Here is a 23,826-nt window from a genome sequence, read left to right as displayed (position 1 = left end):
ATATTATATCAGATTTTCTACATGTATGCAGTATTCAAGTTTTAGTATCAGGTCTTAGCAATGTTGATGTTAAATATCTAAATCAACATTGCATTATGAATGTTGTGCACAGGAACTGCTACCCCAAACCAAACTTTCAGTGTACGCCTATTCTTTCAAAAGCTCCATAATTAGCATCTTTACATTTATTCATTCATCATATGTATGCCCCATCTTACACACACACACACACACACACACACACACACACCAGCTGAAAGAAAGTTTTTATCAACACAGCTGTGTAGTGAATGTTATTGAAAAGCAAATACATTGCATATAGATGAGAAGTAACCCAGTAATCTATATTTCTGGATAAGAAAAAAAAATAGACAGATTGCGTGAGGAGTTATTGTTTAGTTAAGAAAATGAATGCCCAACTTCAAATGTTGCTGTGTTTTGATATGAAAAATATTGATAGACCTGCAATTCTGCCATACCATATAGCAGAGACACATCAATATTGTCAGCTAGAAAGAATGCTATTATAGTGTAAAAGAGGTTAGAAATACAAGGGACATTATTAAAATTGCATTCCATACACTTTTATGAATGTAAATTACAATGTTTCCTGTGGAGTTTATTTTGAAGTAAATATTGATAATCAGATGAAAAACTGTGAAAGAGCATAGTCCCTGAGTTAAATTTTAAAGCATTTGATAGTTTGATGGGATATCATTTGATGGGACATGGTGGCTCAGTGGCTAAGACGCTGAGCTTGTCATTCAGAAGTTGGCAGTTCAGCGGTTCCGCGTAATGGAGTGAGCACCCATTAGTTGTCCCAGATTCTGCCAACCTAGCAGTTTGAAAACATGTAAAAATGCAAATAGAAAAATAGGGAGCACCTTTGGTGGGGAGGTAACAGCATTCCGTGCGCCTTCAGCATTTAGACACGTGGGCCACACACGGAGATGTCTTCGGACAGTGCTGGTTCTACAGCTTTGAAACGGAGATGAGCCCCGCTACCTAGAGTCAGGAACGCGTACCACATATGTGTGATGGGGGGGGGACCATTTGATAGTAATAAAATGTAAAGAATGCCTTACATTAAAAAAAACGATGAATAGTAAATTTGATCAAATATGATTCTCTAAGATTTTACAGACAATTACTCCTAATATTAGTGACTGTAGCAATGTACTTTAATTAATATTCAATTAATTCAATTAAAATGGAATATTTACTTTCTCTCATCAGTTTTATGAATATTATTACAAGTAATTATTTTGCTTAATTAAATATAATCATTTGAATTATTTATAAGCACCCCTTCTTTGAAAAACATCATCAAATGCCTTTTTTTTTACAATTTTGTTTGCTCCATCCATGTTTCTATTTAAATAAAGATTGATGGCGAGCACATTTTTTTTAACAAAATGCTGATAATAGCTACATTCAACAGTGTCTTTTTAAGTCTGACATCTAAGGATCCTCAAAATCTAGTTTTTTACTTTTTATTCTAAAATGATGGTTCTTTATCCTGAAAGATTCTGCAAAGCCTTCCTGCTATCTTATTAACATAAATATATGTTTGAATGAATCATTTTATGATCGTGTGTGTCTTTTTTATAAAGCCTCACAGCAGTACATAATGCTTGTCATATTCCATCCCGTTGCGAATCTTGAAATGAGATACCTTTTCTTGAAAAATTAGTGTAAATGCAGCTACAACCATTTCCATGATTATTGTATGAAACAAAAAAGAGCAAATTTTAAAGTTTTTGTGATGATTATTTCCTTATCATTTAAAAAAACATCTACCTACAGCTCTATTCATGTTCAGATGTCAATTTATTAACCACAGATTACTCTCTTTGTTAGAACTAGCTAAAATGTCGTGAAATAATGTCACATTTTCTGAATTCTGTCAGGCTGAAGGTTAGGTTCTACTGGCTATAGATAGACAGATAGAATCATGGTATTAGGAGAGAAGTGAGAAGAACTGAAGGACAGACATGAGAAGAAAACTGAAGTGGTTTTGATTTTTAGATTTTGAAATTGAAACATACAGTACTTGCTGATGTGGTTAATCTAAGCTTCATTGATAACAAGTCTCTCAAAGAAAGTAGGTGGATCTTTGAGAAACCTAAAGTAGGAAAGGATCCTCCTGGTAGCAGAAAATTCACTCCAAATAAGGAATAGCCCATACTAATGCGCAGTATCATGCAGATCCACAATCCTGTGTAAAAGAATTTTAATATGTAAATGTTGAGAATTGGTTTGCTTGCTTCTTCCTGAAGTATGAGTGTGTGAGGAGCTATTGCCTCCCCTTTGGTCAGTTGAAGTAAAGAGATGCGGCTAGTCAATTATTTAGAAATTTGTGTGTGTGTGTGTGTGTGTGTGTGTGTGTGTGTGACCTAATGGTTTTTTTCTTTCTCAGAGGCATTCCATTTACATTTCATCAAAGTAACCAATTAAAGCTCAGCACAATTGTAGTAATTAAGCAGATTAATTACCTGCCTTTTTTGTAAAGAATATATTATAGAACTTGGAGACAGTGGCAATTGGCCCCTAATCATTCAATGGGTTATTTTGAGTGATTCTCTAAAATCAAGGGACTCAATATCAGTATAAATGAAGGCAACTAGATCTCACGATCATCCTCTTTTGTAAGATCCCAAAACCAAGTAAGCCTTGCATTATAACAGCAACAAGTTGACTAATGTCATGCTAGCTTTTGCATTTGGAAGGACCAAATCTATGGCCTTATAACTATTATAGCCAACCCAACATAACTCAACAGTTATACCATTTCTTGGACTAAGCTGGGTACTTGAACTGTCAGAAATACAGTTTGTCCAGATTTTGAAATAAAGCTAAGTGTTAAACTGTCTGCCATATTAATGTTTGAAGTGCGAGTAAGGATTAAAAAAAACTCAGCCCATGTAAAGTAATCCTCAAAATACACAGGAATGACTGATTGCCTTGGTTGATGGATGATTGACATGGTTCTTGGACCTCTTTTTCTCCCTAACAAACCCTATTGCAGAAAAAGGAAACCGAGGCAAATAACTCAATTCACACATTAAAAAGCAATCTGTTAGGCTTACCTTTGTCTGTAAAATTGGCAATATATTGTTCAGGAAGCAAACTAGACAATTAGATGTAATCATTAGCACAAATTAGGTATAATTTCATTAGTGCAAAGGTCAATACTGAAGCCATTTTAAATTTAAAAGCCAACAAAAGGCCCAGAACTTTCTTAAATTAACAAAGAATAGACAAAACCACAAATGAAGATTAAAAATATGTGTGTTTAAATAAAATAATGAAAGCAAATGCATTCTTAAATTATTATCCATAGTTAAACATTCTTCAAAGAGCTGACAAGAAATCATAATTTAAAAAAATCTACAATCAGTTATTTTAAAAAGGGAAATAGCATAAGCAGAAACAGGATCTAATTATATTTCAGATAACTAAATGTTCAGATAACTAACTATTCAGATAACTTTAAAAAAATCACATTGACCTTCCAGCTTTTACAAATACTTTTGTTCTGGTTGTTATTGCCTTTTCAAAGCAATCACATTTCTGGCTCTATGCATGAGCTGAAAGATACTTGACTGACAAACTTAATTGGATTAGAACGGTATCCATTACAATTCATAGTCTTTTCTAGATGGTGTGAACAGTACTGGAAGATGGGAATGCCGAATAGCCTTATTTACAGTATATGTAATATTTGGAGGTTACCAGTGCTCCTTACCAACTATCCTTCCAAATATTGGTCTTCTCTGCATTGGAAATAATTGCTCTTGGTGACTTTAGATAACTATATGTAGATGCAAATTTACTAATGTGCAGTCACAGGTTGGCTTTTAATTAGTTGGATAGGCCTTGTTTGTGAGACGCTGCAGTGTGTAAAGTAGGTGACAGCAGCAGAAACTTTAGAATTTATTGGATGATTTGAGTTTGGGAAGAAACAAGCAGTATCGGTAAGTTGGGACTGTCATTTGGGGAAGATTAGCCAAAGAATGGAGTTTTTCTGTTTGACTATATTTCCTTTTTAAAGATTCCCCCCTCCCCGAAGAAGCCTTATAAAATATTATTGAATTTGTATGTTGTCCAACTTCCAATGATTCTGCCATTTACTATGAAGTTAGAAAGCCTTTCTTCATTACCAAACAGAATAACAAAGTTGGAAGGGCCCTTGGAGATCTTATAATCCAGCCCTCTACTCAAGCAGGAGACCCTATACCATTTCAGATAAGTGGCTGTCCAATCTCTTCATAAAAACCCCCAGTTCGGGGGAGCACCTACAACTTCTGAAGCTGTCCCACTAATTAATTGTTCTGTCAGGAAATTTCTCCTTATTTCTAGGTTGATCTCTTTGATTAGTCCCCATCCACTGCTTCTTGTAAGGATGATGCGGTCAATTGCTACTTTAAAAATACTCCTGATAAATTGCCTTACAAATGGGTCTTACCGTGAAAATGTAGACAGCCTAACTACAGTACTTGGGAATTCATAGTACTATTGATGAGGATCTGGCTTTTAAATATCATCCAAGAAAGAAAAGAAAAAGGCAAAATACTTTTGATCTATTTATCCAAAGGCCAAAAGACACAATCTTTTAAAATATGCTAAGAATGTTGAAATACTTCAGAAGTCATACAATCCCACATATAGTGGAATATTTTTAGTGATAATTTCCATATATAAATTTATACATAGATACATGCGCGCGCGCGCACACACACACACACACACACACACAAACACACACATTTACTTAATTCACATGCCACTTACAATTGAAGAATATACCCAATTTTGGGTAAGAAAGATATGATGAGAATAAGAATTTCAAATAAAAATGCTTCAAAGAAAGTCTATATTTTCTACTTGTTTATTATTTCTTGTGTAGAATCTTGGGACTCAACTCATGTCTAGAGTTTAACGGTATATTCTATATTATTGTATAAATTAAATCATACTCTTGGGCAGCCAGCAAGAATGGTGAAATGAACTGTACCGACTCATCAGTCTTTGATATTGATACTGATTTAGTTTTTGATAGATCAAAGACATAGATTTTTTAAAATATTCTAGTACTTAACAAACAGTTGCAAAATGACAGTTATAATGTGTAGAATGCTAATGGATACAGATTGTCTTGTCCCGGCTATTGAGGACAGAAAATGGAACTTTGGTGACATTTTAAAGAGAGAAAACAAATCCAAGGGCACTGTGTTCTGAGGGGAGAAGGACACTCACTACAAAGAACTAAATAACTTGATAAAAATAAACAGGGTAAAGTTTTCTGCAGGAAAACATGAATGCAAAAGATGAAGGTATTTTTACTTCACATCTTATAAATAACTGAATGAAGCTGCTTGAAGAGACTCTTCTACGAATGCAATTACTTTTAATAAAAGGAGTCTTAGATTCACAAGTTGAGATAGGCTACAATACAGAGCATGGTCTGAAAGGAAAATGCAATATACGAAAATGCAGTGATCCGATAAAATCACATTAATAGAATAGTGATAACAAGGTATCAGAACCCAAAACTTTTTTCCGCCTATTTGGCTATGAGATTCATTGTGGAGAGAATTTTGTTTTATTTGGTTTTGTTGTTTTGACATTGCAACCAAGCAGAAATGAAAGAGATGACACTATTATGTGGCAAAACTTTACGTGTTTTGTTTCCGTATGCTAAAACGATATGATTTCAACTTTTCAGCCAAAATAACACCCTTAGTTTTGAGCTAACAACTGACTTTTGGATGCATTTTTTTTTTGAACTGGGGCTGTTTTCTTTGCTTGTTGGTGAAAAGAGAGTTACAAATCTGATTTAAAAGCAAAATGCTTTCATGCTTCTTAGCTTGCTTTATTATTCTGTCTCTGTCTCTACCCAACCTACCTTAATGGATGGCCCAGCATATGATGGGAGGGAAAGCATACATGCAGCTCTGGGCTCCTTGAGAAGAAACGCCTATTAGAAATATAATAACAAATATCCAGACGGAGTTACATTGTCCTGAGTGTAATTTACTATATGCCTGGCTAAGTTGAGGTGGCCTCTTGTCAAAATGAAGTAGAAAAAAGGAAAGGAACAGCATAAAAGGGGCAAGACAGACCCTTTCCCATCAATCCCACAGGATTCTAGAATGGTGCTGATTCCAGGCAGGGGAAGGGGATTGATTTCTTGGGGAGGAGGGTGGGGGGGCGGAGGGAGATAGTAGAGACCCAGGTTTTACTCACTGAACGTGGGTGTAGGAAACGTGGGAAGCCGACCTGGCCCTGATTTGGCTGCCAGAGTTCACCCTACGTCAGCAAGCTGAGGGAGGAGCGTGATATTGGGAGAAACGAGGAGTGAGGGAAGCAGCGAGGGCGCCAGCCAATACACACCGGCTGCGGCTGGACAGTCGCTGACTCAGTGCCCCGGCTAAGCCTCGCGTTCAGCTCACTGGAGCCAGGAACGCGCGGAAAGGAAGGCACCCAAAGCGGCTCGGCTTTGGGAACCTCAGGAGCCTGACCCGGGCTGTGTCCAAGGACTGGCACGCATTCTCAAGGGAGAACAAAAAGGCAGAAAGAGAAGTCTTTCCACGCTCAGCCCGGCTCGGCTGTGGGAAGTTTCTCCCATTGCTAGCTAGGGGAGCAAAACGAAGGGCAGCGTAGTTGTGGGGAAGCAACAGCCTTGGGCGCGCGCGGAGCTTTCTTTGGAAAGCCAGAAGCAGCGCCGGCTCGTGTCTCCCCTTCCCTCCTCGGAGCTGCTACTTAGTAGGCGGGGGCGAGAAGAGGAAAGGAGGCTCAGCCTCTGGAGTCTCCACGCGGAGTTAGCGAGGGAGAGCGGAGAGTTTCGCCAGGGGACCTTCCGAGAGGATTTCGGTGGGAGCCACGCGGGACCCACCTGTCGAGTTTGCTTCCACACACCCCCGCCCCAAGACGGCGCAGCAGAGCATGGCCGCGGCAGCCACTACCGTTCCCAGCGACCGGAATCAGACCTGGGGCTCGCCCTGGCTGGACTTCAATGCCTCCAGGTCCCCCCTCTCTCAGTCCTCGGAGACGGACCAACTCATTTTTCTCTCCGAAATCGGCGTCGATAATTTCATCACCTTGGTCGCTTTCGGCCTCATTTTCACCCTGGGTGTGATGGGCAATTCTCTGGTCATCACGGTGCTGGCCAGAAGCAAGCCGGGCAAACCCCGCAGCACCACCAACATTTTTGTGCTCAACTTGAGCATCGCTGACTTGGCTTACTTACTCTTCTGCATTCCTTTCCAGTCTACCGTGTACATGTTGCCCAACTGGTCCCTGGGTACCTTCATCTGCAAGTTCATCCACTACTTCTTCACTGTCTCCATGTTGGTCAGCATATTTACCCTCTCGGCTATGTCTGTGGACCGCTATGTGGCCATTGTGCATTCCCGGCGCTCCTCATCCGTGCGGGTGTCCCGTAACGCACTGTTGGGGGTTGGGCTCATCTGGCTTCTCTCTATCGCCATGGCTTCCCTGTGGCTCACAACCAGCACATTGTCCATGAAAAATCCTCAATCAGACCTTTTGTTGGGAAGTCTGGCCCAATCTCCAGCACAAGAAAGTATATGTCTTGTGTACCTTCATCTTTGGCTATTTGCTACCGCTGTGCTCATCTCCTTTTGCTATGCTAAGGTAAGTGAGGTTGATAAGGATGGAGGTGCTACCCAACAAATGCATGGGACAGCCTTTCCCAGGATCATGGAAACTTGGTGCAGCAAAAATTCACAGTATTTTATCCAGTGTCTATACACAGTGATAATATGGAAACACGCAACTATATCTTATCTTTAACAGTGCTTCTTGCTATTCTTTCATGTCTTGTAAGTATAACGCTAAAGCAAGTAGCAAACACTTGAGTGAATAGTTGAGAGAGGATTATTCCAGGTGCTGTTCAATGTTTGAACAGTTTAGGGCTGTTCAATTCCAGCACATAATCTTATGCAGGATTATTATTATATAGTGAACAACATGACTAGGGTTAAAGTTACATTTGGGACATTCTGTTGAGCACATAACACTTCAGCTGTATAGATGCTTAAGGAAGTTATAGATGATGCATTTTGGAGGATATTTTGGAGCAGGAGATTTCAAGTTTTGTAGAACTGACCCCTCAAATGATAAATGAAATTATGTCAGGTTCTCTCTTAAAAGTTTAAAACTAATGGATTTGTTAGAATTAGGTTTGAAAAATAAATCAATATACTTAATAATTAAATGTTAATCTGTTTATCAGGGAGGTTAATCAGCTTCATCATAGCTGCTCATCAAGGAAGAAGCAGAGCCCAGAGCAAGTTTTGCATTGATCTCCTCTGCCTGTATTTGGTTAATCAGGGTTATTTGCTTTTTCTGTTTGATTGCCTCCTTTAAGTTCCTCTGTTTTTTAGAATCACCTATTAAGAGCTGACAAAATTAAGGGTTCTTGAAATACATCCCAGAATTGCCATCAGTGGCTAAATGAATGAAATATTGGCTGAGGTTTGAATAAACTATTGCAATGAAGGGAAATTTTCTGTAATGTTTGGTAAAGAATGAATTGTGACACCAAGAAAGCCAGAAGATCTGTCTGATCCCCATGCTGCATCATGAAAATCTGTTATTGATAGGAGACAATCCGCTGATGAACTCATTTGTATATCTGGCTGAAAAAAAGAGAATCAACAGAAATCCCGAGAACTAAAGGGACTGAATCATTCTGATTCACTTTCTCTGAATTTTGAATCTGGTTCCTTTGAATATGGAACAATCCACACAGTGCTTTATCTAAAGTTAGTACTTGTTGCTGGCATGTAAATAAATTATCACCTATTTGAAACCATCACAGCTTGTAATATTGATCATTTATCTATGAAGTGCTCTGCTTCGGCAGCACATAGACTAACACTGAAGGATGCAGAGAAGACAACCTATCTCTGAACACAGTTTCTTTCAACCGCGCAATGAAAAAAATCTATGAATTTAAGAATAATTGTAAGAAGTTTCACTTGGAATCTCTGCAAGCCCAAGTTTCCCAATGAAACAAAAAAGTTAAATACCATGCACCTGTTCTGATTTACCATCTACATTAAACATAATAGATAGTTGGAAAGTTAAGGAGAAATATTCCATTTTAAACGCCAGAAATAGCAGAACTATCATTTTTGTGGAGGAGAGAGAAGGAAATATGCCCGTGCACATTTTTTAATGGAGAATTAAGCAATGGGATTCTTCTGCTGACTTATCTACAGTCTTATATAGCAGGAGATCTATGCTGTTAGCATTTAGCATAGAAGACTGCAAAGCTTTCCTTGTATAGCTGCCTGCCTTGTGTGTGGATAGTAGAAAGTATGGCTAATGGTATCATGCTGGGATGTTGCCTAGATCCTCTTCAAGATACATGCATGGAGAATGCTTGAATGGAACAATATCCTGTTCTGTAACCTGCCTCTGAAGACATATCTGTATTTAAGTAATGATCAGTGCGGTGAAACTGTTGGTATCCAGTATGTAACATCTGAGTGGAAATTCCATGCTTTTTGTATTGTGTTCTTGGTATTCTCTAAGCTTGGCTGGAAAATAATCAAGCTTTGAGAAAAGCAAGAACTCAATGGTTCCAACCCAGAGCTACAATATTCTTTAGTATTGGATACCTTTACATGCTAGAATTAAAAGAGGATTATCTGATTAGCAAAGCACAAAGCTATACTTGCTGACTCCGTTTGTAACCAGTACAGCTTCTTAACAGTCTTTGGCCATCATTTCCAATTTACTATATGTTTCAATGCTAGGGATATCATTCATAATAGGAGAAAGTGATTTGAATGTTAGATATTCCCCTCTAAGATCTTGTATTAAGATCAAGCCCTAACTTTCTTCTCAGCAAATGAGAAGTCTTGTGAAAAATCAACCCAACAGCTATCTATTTTTAGATATTTTTAATACTACTTGCAATATTATGGAATGGAATGCTCCAGCAATACTGCTTGTTCTGCCTATTCCCTTTTTACTTGCTGGCACAAGATATCCTCGAATTCTATTGTTCCAATTATGCAATTGTACAATTATGCACAGATTGTTTGGCTACAAAAGTTTTTCTTCAGTGTCCATGACTTGATGTAGCTGTTTGAGAAGTAATTGAAGGGATGGAAGGTGGGTGGGAATAACATCCGTGCTGACTTGTTTTCCCCTCTTAACATCTGGAATTGTTACTAATTTTTTTTAAAGTTCATTAAAATAACATTGTTTTTAAATATCTAGGAAAAGAACCAGACATAAATACGTTTAAATAATTTTTATTTTTGCTATTTCCACAGAAGCGAAAGGAACTATATACTTAGTAATTATTTGTTCTATTCCATTCAACCCATGATATAAGAAATTACTTCATATATTTAGATCTTATCTTTTCAGAGTTAAATATGGGATTTTTTTAACTTTTACCATTAGGAAAAGCATAAAGTGGATACTGGCGGGAAATGGAACTGAAGTAGCAGAATTTCTCCACTTTCCCTTAATTCCATCATTACTTCTAAAGATGATGTCCTGTGATTTTGATTGGTTGCCACATCTAAGTATTTTCTTCCAATCCATCACAGGCAGCATCCTTAGAAGAGACAACTGAATGTCACCCTCTTCTGTTGGAACTGATGTCTTCATTAGTGCACTTGAGCTGCCAGTTAAGGTATTAAAAGGTGAACAGGCAGGATATGGGACATAACTGTATATTAAATTTTATTAGTTTGCATAGTAAATTTATCATGGAAACTAATAAGAATAGAAATGCAACATTAAACAATTAACACACCATAAAATGAATCTTAGGTAATGAGGGGGAAAAAGAAAGAAAGAAAGAAGGAGATGACCTGGAAATTGTAACAAACAGAATTTCAGACAGCAATCACATTGTTTGAAAGTCATTCATTTCTCACTTTGTAAAAAAAAAATATCAAATCTTAACAATCAATACATATCAACACCTATACCAGTGTTTTTCAACCTTTTTTGTGCAAAGGCACACTTTTTTCATGAAAAAAATCACGAGGCACACCACCATTAGAAAATGTTAAAAAAATTTAACTCTGTGCCTATATTGACTATATAAAGTAATTTTCCCACGGCACACCTTACACTATGTCACGGCACACTAGTGTGCCGCGGCACAGTGGTTGAAAAACACTGACCTATACTGCCAATCAGGTACAAAGCTATATTTTCAGATGTCTATAATAATTGTTTTATCCAATCCACATCCTGAAAGTTTGCAATTGTAGATTATGTTGATAAATTGTATATACTATGTTTATAGCGAAGAAGGTATGCAATTTTAATGCAAAGCAGTTGATCTAGAATCAGAAACCAATAATCCAACTAATCTCAGCCCTCAATGCAACAAGAGTAGGAAATGAACAAATCACATAGATCACTGTTCCAATTTCAGAATAACATTTCTAACAGCAGGGTGATTACCACCAACCTATTAAATAAGCTCTGAAGGATCCAGTATATATGAAAGAACTTTTAATTGCATTAAGCTCATTTTGAAGTCAGAGGAAACTGATTTCATGTTGTGTATTGATTTTCTACTTGTTTGGATAAACTTGTTATAAAATGAATAGCTAGTATTAATTTTTTCAGTTCCCAGAAAGAATGGTTTAAGAAGTAGAAATAATTCCTCCAGAATATTTCTCTACCATGGTGGTAGAGTAACATTTGCGTCTAAATCAAGTAAAATAAAGATGTACATTAGCTAAATGTGTAGCCCAAAGCTAAAACAACTAATTTGTCCATTCTACAGAAGTTTTAAATCCAATTTCTGCAGAATTAAGTTGACCTAAAGAAATTACATTATGAGAGGAATGGGTAATTTACTGCCTTCCCAAAACCTGACTTAACCACTACTTTTAAACTGGGATTATAATAAATGCTTATCTTGGGTAAATAGATAAAGTATTGGGTAAAGTATTTTCATATATACCTTATGGAGGCATTGAAATGAATTCCACAGTACTGTAATTAGTTATAATCATAGTAAATGTGATTTACTGGCCTGAAATAGAGATAAACAATATTTAAAAAAATGGAATGGAATCAAATGGAATAGAATAGAATAGAATATGGTCAGGTGTGATTGGACACATGAGGAATTTGCATAAGTTCGCAGTGTACATACAAGCAACAAAGTGATAAATCATATGTTACAATCATAATTCATAAGATACAACCAACAAAACGATAGCCATACTAGTAGGAGTAGGTAATAGGAAAGATTAGAAGGATAATAGTAATACAGCTGTTTTTGAATATACCATTCAAAAGATAAAATAAAAAAGCTAAGGATGCAACAAAAATACTAGAACACTCCAGCATCCAATACCCAGATAAGCAAGGATTAATACCAGACAAATTATCAGAAACCAATACTCTAATCTCTAATTACCACTGCCAACACTGGCAGAACAGGCTATTGTCTGTAAACTGAGAGCAAGTCCCCGCTAGCATTGATGATGCTACCTAGCTGGGTAATGAAACGTATGCAAGCAAATAGCAGTATTCCAATATTTGAGACACTGCCATAAAGAGGAATGGGTCAATTTATTTTCTAAAGCGCAATAGGACAGGATAAGAAACAATAGAGAAATTAAGGAAAAACTTCCTAACAGTGAGGACAATTAACCAGTGGAACAGCTTGTTGTGGGTGATTCATCACTGGAGGTTTTTAAGAAGAGACTGCATAGTCACTTGCCTGAAATTGTATAGGATCTCCTGCTTCAGCAGAGGGCTGAACTAGAAGACCTTCAAGGTCCCCTCAAAAGTTCAACATTGAGGTATATATACTCTTCTATCGGAAGTGGTATGACTGGAAAGAATTATGGTAGGCTTACTATATGTGACTAATTAGGCCCTGTGCACCTTATTCAAACTTGAAGGAAGTAAACATCACTTTCTACTAATACTTACCAGTAGTTATATTTTTGTGGAATTATCAATCTCTTATCCTACACAGAATCCACTGACTCAAAATGAGATGTGATCGATCTGAGACCAGCTCATAATTTTAAATTCCTTTCAATCACACTAATAAATATAATATATTGGTCCTCTCAGGTCCCAGGACTCTGGGAGGGAAATTGTAAGGCCACAGTGTGGATGATGTATCAACAAGATCTATCTGATCTATTAATGCATAAAAGCCCTCAAAGGGTTTTTCCCAGATGGAAAGGTTTTTCTAAGCACAATTTATACGTGCTTACTTTAAATACATTTTTCAGTACAGAAGCATCCCAATTTCAGTGAGGAATAGATGAGAAGGCGATTTTATCGTATTTAATTTTTGATGCATTTTTTCATTTTCAGCTTGATCATGTTTTCTCTCTGAAGTGTGTGGATGTTAATATCAGGGCCAGCTCACACTCAGAAGATGAAGAGGAGTTGTAGTAGGTCTGTAAGGGATTAAGTTGGAAGAGTCTCAGGCCGGGAAAACATCTTTTGCTGGTCTCCAGGATCAAAGGAGTGGAGCTAGAGTGCCCTCCGCCCCTCATATCAAGGGCCCTCCATGAAGAGAGCATGGGTGAACAAAGGCATCCAGGAAGCTTATTGGCCACAGAGAATTCTGCCCTTCTGAAGGAAGAAATTAGGGTCTTGCCACTCTTATATAAGGATAAACTGTTGGGGGCGGATAAATTGTTATCTCACCAATATGTTCATTAGCTCCTTAACCTGCCTTTTCAGATAGTGATCCTAGACCTTAAAACCATGTTTGTTGACCCTCTTGTTTTTAATTTAAATTGGTTGAGTTTTTATGGGCTTGGCATTTGAGGTGTAAGGGACTATGTTTGTTCAATTCTTTTTGCATTAGAGTTCTATTTGAAAACCTTTTAAATAAAGATACAAGACTTTATCTGCATGTCTGTAAATGCTATGGACCAGGACAGTTAAGAGCAGGTCCCTGCATTGTTATCTAATTACAATTCATCAGAAGACACCCTGTTTAATCAGGTGCAGCATTTTCCAACAGATTTATACAAATTTTGAAATGAACAAGTAGCCAATTTTATTTTTGCTACATTTATGTTGTGTCTTTCTCTCAGGAGTTCAAGAGATGACTTGAGTTGGTGAGAACCATGCATTCCACTGTTTTGGCCTAAATAGTTTTAGCAAACTAGCTTATAATTTATTTTATCTACTAGATGGTTAGCCTGTGTTCATTACTTTATAAGTAAATCAATGCAGTGAACATATACCATCCTCCTTTGGTTTCCTCTTTCCCTCAACAACAATAACAGCAACTCTGTGAGATAGGTTGAATTGAGAGATAGTGACTGCCCAGTTGGCTTTTGGGGCATAAGATGGGACTAGAACTCATAGTCACCTAGTTTCTAAGCCAGTACCTTAACCACTACACCAAACTGGCTCGCTTCTTTCTGGTTCCAGGCTTGTCTTCAAGGAAGGCACATTAATGCCTCTTTCAAATCAAGTGATATTATCTCCTTTCAAAGAGAGGTTTATAACCTCTTGGCCTTAACTAGCAACATCACTGGGAAATGGATAAAACAGAAGTAGCGTCCTTTTCCCATTTTCTTTTAATTTGCTTTACCATCCTTTCCCCAAATTCAGCTGGAATTACCAGGACATTTTTACGTAAGCATTTCTGTCCTAGTGTTGTAAGGCATTTCAATATTGTAACATTTTAGTAACTTTGCAAAGAGATCTGTTTCTAGTGTTAATACATAAAGGTGGATGGTGAAACTGGCAATTTAGGAATCAGCCCTAAATCTGAAATCCTTTTTACACTGAGGTGACTTTTATTCAACTGGATAATAGCTGAATTTGCTTCAATCACCAATTTTCTTCATTCTCTGAAACAATCTTTTTTTCTTATCTTATTGGGCAAGCAGTGATAAATTACTTTTGGTGCCTGTTAACAGTATTTTTTTTTTAAAAAAATCTATTTTTATATAGCAGTGAAGGACAGATGAGTTACAAAAGTCAGACTTTTGTTTCTCCTGAGGATAGTTTTCAATGATTATTTTCCTTTCTGCTATTGAATGAATGAAGGAAAGAAGAATGAATAAATGAATAGGATGGATAGACAGATGGATGGACAGCTCCATTTAATTAATCCTATTGATTCCAGAATGATTAACTTTCTAGGTATGTTTAAATCATACCCTACTGTTTTTAATTACAAGCTGAACAAATTCATAAGCAGCTATCTAAAAACATTGGCAACATCACTTGTAAGACAATGCTTTCTTTTTAGACAATGTAGATAATACTAATCAGATATGATTATGATACATTTACTGTAGTATTTAAACATTAATTAGGCAATTTATATACAATTTATTATCTTACATTTTTCCAGAGATGAAAAGATTTTATGTGTATTTCTATTTATTCTTGATTCTGAAAACAGCATTATACAATTATCCCCTATTCATACATTGATTCATAACCTCAACAAACAATTTAAAAGTTCCAGAAAAAAATAGTTTTTAAAAGCAGTTTTTAGTCTGAATGCTGAAATGTTAGAGGAGGATTAACTCAATAATCAAAATGAGAACTGGATCCAAAGAGTTTTGTATAAGAAAAAGATATAGTTTGCTATATATAGGGAAATTTAGGCTGTTTTCCTTGGAAATGTTATGATATTGTACCACATTTTGTGCTGGAAACTGTTAAGAGTAGGCTGCTATTTCAATATACTCAATCCATGAAAAGAAACTATTATGCCCAGTATAATTAGCCTATGGAAGTAATGATTCGGTATGTAATTGTGTAGTGTATAAATCGTAACAAGAATAATTCTGAATAATGATCCTTTTATTAAAAAAACCTTGCTGAATTTACAGATTTTAAAATCAGTAATTTAAAATAACTAATTTTAAAATATTATTAATGGCTTGAAGCACTATATTCTTTTTTATCTTAGTGCCAAGAAAAAATATTTTTGCTTCCTGACAAAAATTCCAACAGTTCTTTTGCCTTCTCTATATATTTTTCATACTTAACACTCCAGTAATAAAGTTTTACTACATTGCATTGAATGTCAAACAGCATTTTTATAAGTGGAATAATTTTCTCTATTAAAGATAAGTTCCTTCTAAGAGAAGACTGTCTTTTAATGAAATCCGTTTTGATCCACTACTGCATATGAAAATGACATAAGGAAATAATCCTCAAGTTTTCCTACACTCAAAGAGTAGAAAGGAGGTGAATATTGAAATATTTTGTTATATTGGTTTGTGATGTCCTACAATGAGACATATCTAAGTTAAATCTACATAATTTTTTAAAAAAACATAAGTTCAAGAAAGGAATCTGTTAACTTTGCTCTCAGGAAAGGATAAAAGTCAAAATAAGTAGTATACATATACAGGCATCTATCATACATTTATAGAAAAAAGATCTATAAGAAGGATTTTTTCTACAACATGAAAATCTGTACATTAAAAATGAATGGTTATGGTAATGTATGGAAAATATGGACAATTAATGTGATGATTCTACTAAATATTTGAGAATTACACCTGTGTATGATTTCTTAATTTTCTGTATTATCCATTCTTTTGTGTATGCAGGATAAAATCCTCTTTTTCAACTGAAAAAAATATCATTTTTTAATGATTCTCTAACAGCACAGTCTTACATAAGTCTACTTGAATATAAATTCTATAGGATTCAGTGCACATATTCTTCAAATTAGATCTATCCTCTTGTACCCAGGTATAATAATCTATAACAGGCAATAGATGATCATAATTATAACAGTATTTATTTCTAGCAGTAATCATGCGAGCAAGAAAACTGCATCTGCTCTTAATACAAGGATTTGCTTCTATTTCAAGTAAATAAAAATAATGTAGATTATTTTTGCATAGTATATTCACCTTTCTTTCCCCACCAATAAAACAATAAACAACCTTTTCCTTACTTCTATGTCACTATAGACAACATATTTCTGATACGTTAAACTTATAGGTGTGAGATGTAGATTTGCGGCTGAAGATTAAGAAAAAGAAGGAAATATATTGCTCTAATTTTATTTTATAGGAAAGGTAAGGGATCTGAATGGACATATAATGCTTAACTTTTACACTGAACTAAAATGTTTAAAAACTAAAATGAAAAGGTTCGGCTAAGCTTAAACTGTTTGTATAAATACAAATCTTTTTCAGTTTTAAAATTATTAAAAGTGGCAGATGAGTCTGGTTTGTGTTACTAACCATCACAAAGTTGCTGTGAAACATTGTACTATGCATTTTCCTCAAATAAAAATATGAGTGCTGCATTTCCAGAGTGTTTACAGTTTGCCTCAGTCTAGCCAACTAGAGTAGTTCAATGGCTGCTCTGCAGAGAATCATCATCAGTCAATTGCAAAAGGTGGTTTTAATCAATGTGAACATCAGGTGACTAACAATCACATGTTAAGGTGTTGCGTGGTGTGAATGTTGTGGTATGAATCAAATTAAAACATGATTTATTTACTAATTCAATTATTTGTGTTTTATAGAGAAATTGTAAAAACAGGACTTCCCTTTTTTCAGTAGATTTTTGCAAACCTTCAAACATTATTTGTCTACATTTGAGGACAATTAAGTAATATATTTAGCAAGCTATAGAATCCAGTCCAGGTATTTCTGCTGTGAAAATCAACTAATACCTATTTAAGATAAAATGCCAAAAAGTACAAATAAACTAATTATATGAAAGGTACTTATATTTTCAGGTCCTCAATCATCTGCATAAGAAGCTGAGGAACATATCAAAGAAGTCAGAAGCATCCAAGAAGAAGGTATAAAGCTTTTCTTATAAAACAAACTATAGTAGAGCAATATCTTTATTAAACCAAGTAGTATGTCCTGAAGTTTGAATGTGTTTGAGGTCCCTTTGTCATGTTGCCCAGCACGCGCAGCTCACCTGTTTGTCTTGTGGGTTTCTGGCAAACATGCACGCTCAACGATCAGCTGTCCTTTACGCATGCAGCAGTGCCAAAACTGGTGTGCTCATGCATGCTGGCCAGCTGATTGTTAAGCGCGCATGAATGCCAGAACCCAGAAGTTTGGCTTTTCCAGAGCATCATCCCTTTGCGTGCACGGCAGTGCTGAAAACCGGCCTGCACATGCGGGCCGGCCCCTTGATTGTTAAGCACACATGCACGTTAGAACCTGGAAGTTTGGCTTTCCCAGAGCACCAATGAGTGGGTGTGTGTACAACATTTGATGTGTGCGACACTCGGTGCCAAAAAGGTTCGCCATCAGTGTACTATGAAAAAGCAAAGGAAAAAAAAGGTGGGAAAATGATAGTTTAAATTGGAGTTGCCAGTTAAAATTAGAATAGGAATGAGACAACAGGTAACATATATTAAGCTTTACAGCTTTCTGAGGATGTACTAGAATTCTTAAAAAAATAAGTATACTGTCTTGAAATTCCATTTTTGATGGACTATTAAGTGTTGGCTAATATAGGGAGACAAAATGGCTAATATAGTGACAAATTGGCTAATGTAGGGATATTAGCCACTTTGTCACTATACTAGCTATTTTGTCTCACTATATTAGCCAACACTAGTCCATCAAATTAAAAACAACTTGGTAATTTACTTTGAGTAATTTCAGTATTTTTCTCAGAAGTCCTGTCGGTTGTGGGGAGATCACTCCATTCTAATACCTCATCAACACCAACTTTCATAAGAAAAGTCTAATAGTTTCTTCATATGTTGTTTTTAACATATGGCTTTAACCTCATTTTGGGAAAAGACTCCCAACAAGATAGTTTTAATCTCATATAATTAAATTAAAACTAGAATAATACAAATGGCTGAAATCTTGCATAATATCTAAGATGTTGGCGTCCTTACAAGATTTGGGGGTGATGTAAAAAAAGATTCACAGTCTGGCTTTGATGTGTAAACATACATGGTTTTAAAATGCATTTCATGTTTGGTAGAATTATTCTTCACGTATTTTGCTTTTTAAGGGAAGTGTATAAAATTGCAATAAATAAACAATAACAATAACAGAATCTCTCTGGTTTCCTATCAATAACAGGATATGACTATAATGGCTGTAACATAATAAGATTTTGCAAGAGATTCTCAGCTATTATATGCAATTACTATTCTCAAAGGGCTCATTTCTCATTTTTTAAACTGTCATCAGTTATGACATATACACCTCAGGATTTTTAAAAAGGACAAAGGAATGATACCTATAAATTAAATGTAAGTAATATATCTTTTGTTTTATCTGGGTTTATGGATAGAAAGAATTATGGTTCAATATTATCAGCAGATGATACAACAAGTTGATAGATAAAAAACTCCTCCTTAGTTAAATTAATAACAATCAGAGCCTTTTAGATAAAGATAAATTAAGTTTTTATTCAATTTTATAATGATACCATCAATTCAGATAATCTATGGAAAATTGACTATTGATTATCTGCGTAGGCATTTGACTTAAAGGTTTCTGGACCAGTGACTGTCATATCTTGGTTTGAAGTCTCTTCATGGTTAGTTAAGATCCAGGAGTCTATGTGGGGCTTTGAGTTTTAAAAGTTTTGACAAGATTAATACAGAAATTTCAGCATGCCAATGAATAATTTACAAGGCACTGCTAAGGATATAATTCAGAATTGAATGGGTCTTACTTCAACTTAAGTGTTTTTAGGATTGTTATCTGTGGATTTGAAGGGATAAATTCCTGTCATAAAATAATACCTTGCTCTTATCAAAGCTCTCAAGCCACTAGAGGATTTGCTTAACATATAGCCTTTCTGTTTTCACTGCTTTTATGGTGTATTAGTAATTATTTGTATAACTTAATTATGTGACAGCCTTTTCACATTATTTATTGTTTCTCTCTCTCTTAGACAGCTCAAACTGTCCTTGTGGTTGTAGTGGTTTTTGGGATATCCTGGCTGCCACATCACGTGGTCCACCTCTGGGCTGAATTTGGCGATTTCCCCATAACTCAAGCTTCATTTTTCTTCAGAATAACAGCACATTGCCTGGCTTACAGTAATTCTTCAGTGAATCCTATTATATATGCATTCCTTTCTGAGAATTTTAGGAAGGCCTATAAGCAAGTGTTTGAGTGTCAGATTGGTCACAATTCGCCTCTGAATGAAGTGAAAGATAATAAGAGTAATATAGAGACGCCTCCATTTACTAATTCTACACATGTTTGAAGAATGAATGTGGTTGGCTGTTCTACTGTAGTTTCATAGGAATGGACTTGCTCTAGCTGCTTTTACTTAAACAAAAATGCACTTCCCAAAGTGAGCAAATATTTCAGGTTTTGTATTGGTCATTGGTATCCAACTAATCGAAGTTCAATTAATTTTGTTGCTGAAAGGAGTAAGAAAATCTGATTCATAGACAAAATACTTTAATATCCTTCTTTCTGAAAGAATTTTGAATGAGAGTTGTTTTTAAAATTAAAACAGAAATCAAATAAGATTAATATATAATTCATATTGCTCTAGTATATTTATGTTATGCTTAAAATACTACTTTCTTCCTTATACAAATTTATTAATGTAAATCACTTAAGCCATTATTTTCTCAATATTATATTTCAGCTTGTGTGTACCCCAAATGAAATTGGGTTCAAATTGAACCAGGAGAATTTGAATAGTTGAGCTGGAATATCCTACTATTTTCATGAATTGTGGAATGATTCTATCTACCAAAGTTATGTGTGATCATGGGGATTCTGCAACATCATAACTGAAAAAATGGTGATGTCACTTTTTTCACTGATGTAACTTCAGATGGTCACTAAATGAATGGTTGTAAGTCGAGAACTTATCTGTAGAGTAACTCTTGCATAACATTAGTTTGTATAGACACATTTTTAGATTTTAAGGAAAGTAATTCAAAATTAATAGTATTGTAATTTATATTCTGCCTCTGTCAGTAATTTTATGCATAGCATATAGTTTGCTTACTTATTTAAACAAATCTGTAACTTGGATCCATGCTAACTTTATCTGCCTGGTTTGTGATTAGAGTGGATTTCCAACTAGTTGATTTTTTTTCCTGGTACTTGATATTTACATAAAGTGCATAACGCCAGAGATACAAATTATGGGTGGTGAACTTCATTATTTACTATAATTGCAAAGAAGGTGGTAAAGGTGCTCCATAAGCATTTTTATAGAAAGATTAGAATAGGCAACAAGCTGATATATACCTGCTTTCATTCAGACCTAACGGTTACTACTACTGTAAGTGTTTGACAAAGGCATGGGATACCTTCCTGTACATTATGTGACTAACTGAAAGAAATACAATTATAATGGAAAACTGATTCTATCAAGCATTTAAAAAATATATATGTATTTTTAAACTTCAAATCTGTTCTAAGACCATGTTGAATGAGGGAGTACGTAGTTCATTGTTGCATGTTACAAAATCCTGTGCCTCCATTTTGCTGAGTTCCTTGGCTCTGATAATTCTGAAACACACAGTCAAAATGTTCCAAATATTGTAGAATAATAATAACAACAACAACAACAACAACAATAATAATAATAATAATAATAATAATAATAATAATAATAATAATACGTTACGACATCCTAGGCCCCTGGGTGGGGTCCGACTAGTAACCAATGCCAAATCCGGCGAAACAACTGGCCGCTGTGATACAATTGTACAACAACAACAACAATAATAATAATATAGGTCAGATGCCAGAAGCCCAACTGTAACAAGGATGAGATGATAACAGGCAGTGTTAGAAAGAAAAGATGCAAAACTAAAAACACAGGTAATCTGCACATAATGAAGGCCTCATTCACTGACTGCTTGAAGTTAGAACCAATGCCTGCATTGGTGATCTACATTGTACACATTGTGTTCTGCCTAGCCTATTGTTGTTTTTATCCCATTGTAGAGTGGAATTACTTAAGAGGAAGAAATTACAAGAGAATAGCAATAGCAATAGCAGTTAGACATATAGCGCTTGATAGGGCTTTCAGCCCACTCTAAGCGGTTTACAGAGTCAGCATATCGTCCCCACAGTCTGGGTCCTCATTTCACCCACCTCAGAAGGATGGAAGGCTGAGTCAACCTTGAGCCGGTGAGATTAAAACCGCTGAACTGCAGATAACAGTCAGCTGAAGTGGCCTGCAGTACTGCACCCTAACCATTTTAGGGTGAGGTAAAGCATCTTTGGTATGCTAGACTCCTTTTTTAAAAAAAAGAAAAAAATGACTTAGCAGGTATTTTCTACAACATATCCCAGTCTCTTGTTTCTCTTCAGATTGATAGAATAGAATAGAATAGAATTTTATTATTTGTATGCCGCCCTTCTCCGGGAGGACTCAGGGCGGCGAACAATTCAAGGGGGAAAAAAGGGGAACATAAAAGACAAATACAAATAATAAAAGTAGACAACAGTCGCACAGCCATACATGTCGAGAGGGGAGGGAACTCATCACCCCCAGGCCTGCCGGCAAAGCCAGGTTTTGATGGCTTTTCGGAAGGCCTGGAGAGAGGTGAGGGTCCGAATCCCTGCGGGGAGTTCGTTCCAGAGGGCCGGAGCTGCCACAGAGAAGGCCCTCCCCCAGGTAATAGCCAGGTGGCATTGGCTGGTAGATGGCACCCGGAGGAGGCCAACCCTGTGAGATCTAATGGGTCTGTGGGAGGTAATTGGCAGCAATTTTGCTCAAGGATTTTATAAAAATGTTAGGAACTCAAGATTACTTCATTATCATACTCTACCAATTAACCATCAATATCCAATAAATGGGAGCAGCGGAAATCTGTGTCCGGTACTGTTTTTCTCTAATGCTTGATATTGCATCAGCTTAACAGTCCACATATCCTTGAATGTGATAATGAGAACATCTCAATCAATACCTTCGGAGCAGATTGTTGATGCTGTCTTATGGAAGCATTAAGAAAGTGGGCTTTTTTTTAGAGGGAGATCATAGTTAGGTGCATAAAGGTTTTGCTAAAATAGATATATAAATAGGCATGCCGATTATAAAGATGTTAATTAAGAAGAGCTCTATATTCCCCAAAGTAAAATTCTTTTCTTGAATGATGTAGTGATTGAAACCATTCAAGTGAAAGAAAATGCATGTTTATGAGCATTACTCTCTTTTGGATACTTACAAAACAATACTTTTCATAGCTGTGCATCTTGTAAACTGAAGAAAGAAGCATCACTAACATGTGACAAGTAAAGAATGAGAAGAAATGGATGCTGCCAAGACTGAATTTAATTCAGAACTGTGCACAAAATATCACACAGCAATGACTTTAACCAGATTGTGTTACTTATTTAATTTATGATGTTTTGCTTTTCTGTTGAAAAATTGCATATGTATTTCTGTACCTGGCCGCATAGCACAAAATATAAACACTGCTTGATACTACATGTGTTTCTTAATATTGCATTTATTTATAATATCGCAGGCATTTTTTTTTAGTTTTTAATTTACTTAGTTACTGGGTAGCTGTATACAAAGCTTTGTTGTGACACATTTTTCTGCATTATCTGCTTTCCGGGTCCACTGGTGGAACCTCTTCTAACCAGTTCGGTAGATTTGACGAACCGGTTCTACCGAATAGGTGCGAACTGATAGGAACCCACCTCTGGTACAGGAGTGCTTTCATACTATATACAGATAGTGTACACAATGTACATAACTGCTTTACCACAGTACCCTTCCAGATAGTTTATTTTTCTATTTTATTTTTGACTTCCCAGTGTATCCCACAAGTCTGGTGCTCCCTGGTAGTCTGTTACTTATATGGCCCAACATTATTAGTGTCCAGGTTTAGGTAAGATAAGCCCAATGATACAA

General features: G+C 35.9%; 1 protein-coding gene across 1 annotated transcript; it reads left to right on the top strand.

Annotated features, from left to right (window-relative positions):
- The first annotated feature begins 6,948 nt into the window (after nt 1–6,948).
- LOC116512401 (galanin receptor type 1-like) lies at nt 6,949–20,282 on the top strand. Its single transcript, XM_032222870.1, is given in 6 exon segments — nt 6,949–7,495; nt 7,498–7,539; nt 7,542–7,631; nt 7,634–7,659; nt 17,732–17,797; nt 19,876–20,282. Coding segments are annotated over 6 exon segments (1,089 nt in total). The 3' UTR covers nt 20,194–20,282.
- Nucleotides 20,283–23,826: the final 3,544 nt, after the last annotated feature.

The sequence above is a fragment of the Thamnophis elegans genome, chromosome 8 (genome assembly GCF_009769535.1).
Source record: "Thamnophis elegans isolate rThaEle1 chromosome 8, rThaEle1.pri, whole genome shotgun sequence".
In the NCBI taxonomy this organism is placed as follows: domain Eukaryota; kingdom Metazoa; phylum Chordata; class Lepidosauria; order Squamata; family Colubridae; genus Thamnophis; species Thamnophis elegans.
Note: the sequence above shows the minus strand (reverse complement) of the source record. Positions and strands in the feature narration are given on the sequence as shown.